At 57.1% G+C, this 2,733-nt stretch overlaps 1 protein-coding gene across 1 annotated transcript; it reads right to left on the bottom strand.

The window, feature by feature from the left end:
• Positions 1-251: 251 nt before the first annotated feature.
• UBL4B (ubiquitin like 4B) lies at positions 252-1,859 on the bottom strand. Its single transcript, XM_027538350.1, has one exon. The coding sequence runs from the start codon at positions 1,672-1,674 to the stop codon at positions 1,177-1,179; it is 498 nt and encodes a 165-aa protein (XP_027394151.1). The 5' UTR covers positions 1,675-1,859; the 3' UTR covers positions 252-1,176.
• Between the last annotated feature and the right edge of the window lie 874 nt (positions 1,860-2,733).

The raw sequence follows: 2,733 nt of genomic DNA on the forward strand, positions 1-2,733 counted from the left end.
TTATGCTTCATCCATTTCCCTTCCTCTCCACAGACCCACTGTGATAACAGCACTGCCAGGACTTCAGAGCACCAGGCTCTCAGTGAGTGCCCTGCCCTCTCACACATGGGCTGTGGGAGCTCCTCAGCCCTTGGTGAGGGCCTTCTCACACCAGAACAGAGAAAGGGGCCTGGCTTTTCTATAGTCTGTGAGGACTGCGCCCTGCAAGGTGGTGGCTGGCACCTGGGCATGTAGTCACACGGGCTGCAGTCTGGTTTTATGTTGCTGCTTTACTTGTCACACGTATGACCTCTCCACCGAAGCTGCACGCTCTGTGAGAGCAAGGGCCCTGACTGGTACTCTCTTTGCTCCCAGGAAGCCTGGGCAGTGATGGGCAGGAAATGGGGGCTCAGTGAGCCCCAGTGATTGATGAGATTTGGGGCAGGGCACAGGGGAGTGCGGCCCTGTGCTGCTCACGCTGACCACGGTGAGTGTGCAACGATGCAAACTGCCTTTTCAGCCTAAGCCTCGGCTTCCTGCTCTCCCGCGTGTGTGTGTGTGTCCCTGAGAACACCAGACCTGCACACAGAAGCCCTCCCCAACTCCTATCTCTGCTGCCTCTGCCCCTTACGCTGTGGAAGCACGAGCAGGCAGAAAGTAGGGACAGCCTCTCTCAGAGGGCAAGTGCCAGCTGCCAGGCACTCCTTTCCCCTTGGCCATCGGAGGTCTGGGGGTGGGCGCCATGGCCTGGGGATGGAAGAAATGAACTCACATTATCTGTCTTTCTGCCCCCAAGGAGAAAGACAGTCTGTCTAGAGACACGGAGACTCTGAGCCAGGAGGTGTGCTGACAGCCTGGGCTGTTGCTGGACAAGCAGGGGCAAAGCCGCCCAGCCCAGGAGGAGCTGCTCCCCCAGAGGGGCAGAGGGTGGGGGCAGCCGGTGACCACCCCTTTTGGGCTGTCCGTGGAGAGACCAGAGCCGCTTCTAGTGATGGGGAGGGAATCCCTCTGTGTTTCAGAGGGGAACCCACAGGCCCAAGAGAGGAGAAAAAGGCCCAAAATCCCTCCAGTTGCTCTGAAATTTCAAAAAGGGGTAAAGATGCATCTATGTCAGCAAGAACTTGTGGGGAGTCACTGGGGAAAACTTAAGGATGAGGCGGGGTGAATTTGAGTGTGCAAACAAGCAGGATGGCTGGTTTACTGAACAGCCTCCTTTTCCTCTTCCTTATTGGGACTCAGAACCTCAGGCTCCCTCTCCCCAGTGGGCTGTGCGAGTGGCTCCTTGGTCAGGAGGTACCGCGCCAGCTGCTCCAGGTCCCCCAGGCTTATCCTCTGCAGGCACTCCTCGTGCTCCCGCCTCAGCAGCTGCAGCATTGCCTCAGTGTCCTGGGGCCCAAAGTGTTTGGCCAGGACCTGGCCCAGGTGGTGCCACAGGGGCTGGGGCAGGCGGGTGTCCTCAGGCGCCGGCTTCTCCAGGGGCCGCACGACCACGCTGATGGAGGCGTTGGGCCCAATGCGGTAGTCGGAGAGCCGCTTGTCATCTGCCAGCAGCTGGCCGCGGAAGAGCAGGTGCTGCTGCTCCTCCGGCACATGCAGCCGCTCGGACACCAGCTTCTTCAGCATGGCCACGCTCTCCTGTCCTGACACCTTCAGGCTACATCTCCGGCCCAGGAGCAGCTTGACTGTGAGGAACATCGGGCTGCCAGCAGATTCAGGAGGGATCCATGCTCTGGCGGCTGCCCTGAGGGTGAAGGGGTTCTGTAGGAGAAGGTTTATGTGGGTGGTTTCTCCTTATCAACGGAGGGCAGTGGTCCCAGGAGGCCGAGGCCCGGGCCCAAGAGGACAGCCATTGGCTGATGCATGGTGATGTCACAATGCTGCTTATCAGAGGGCTCATTTCCAGAGTGGAACTTTAGGGAAATGAGAAGGGGCATTTGGGACACAGAACATTCCTTCCTCCTTTAGAGGAGAAGAGGAAAAAAGGAGGGTCGGGAAAGCGAACGTAGGACTAGGAGAAAGGAGAGCAGGAGGGTGTGACAGGAGGGCCCAAAGGACAGGGCGGCAGAAGGAAACACACCCATGTTGCCTCATTCAGCACTATTTCATGCCCTTTCTGCCGGGACCCATCCCCAAGGAGAGATCATATCATGATAGATATTTCCTGCTTTAATTTATCAAGGGTCCTCCTTCTGTCACACACTTGACACGCCCTCTTGGATTGGGTTTCCCAGACACAGAGACAGGGATTCTCAAGCACATACATAGTTGGGAGGTAACCCCAGGATGCTCCTGTAAGCAGGAGCGAGAAAGCGAGACAGATAAGGGTGGGCAGTCCACACTGCATCAGTGAGCAGATGGCCTCTGTGGTCAACTAGGAGCTCTTAGTCCCAGCGGGCACCTTGAGAGGCCACATGGAATACACCAGCCGTGCGTCGGGGAAGTAAAGAAGCTGTATCCGTGCCTTTGGTCTTTGGGGTGCTAACTTGGTACCTGTGGTCTTAATGTGTGCAGAGCCAGCTCCAGTGACCAAAGAAGACCCTCCTTAGGCAGAGACTTGCAGGAGCTGGCAGTAACTTTAACTCTCTCCACTTCCATCTCACCCCCATCCCCTACTTACAAATAATTCTCTCTTGGCACAGTTAAAGCCCACTCAACCAAAAGAATGAGACTACCTGAGGGAGGCGCCAGGACACAGAAGTCACTGTAAAACCTGGCAATGGAGGCTAGCTGCTCCCACCCCAGGGTCAGACCACC

This window comes from Bos indicus x Bos taurus, chromosome 3 (genome assembly GCF_003369695.1).
Source record: "Bos indicus x Bos taurus breed Angus x Brahman F1 hybrid chromosome 3, Bos_hybrid_MaternalHap_v2.0, whole genome shotgun sequence".
Taxonomy (NCBI): domain Eukaryota; kingdom Metazoa; phylum Chordata; class Mammalia; order Artiodactyla; family Bovidae; genus Bos; species Bos indicus x Bos taurus.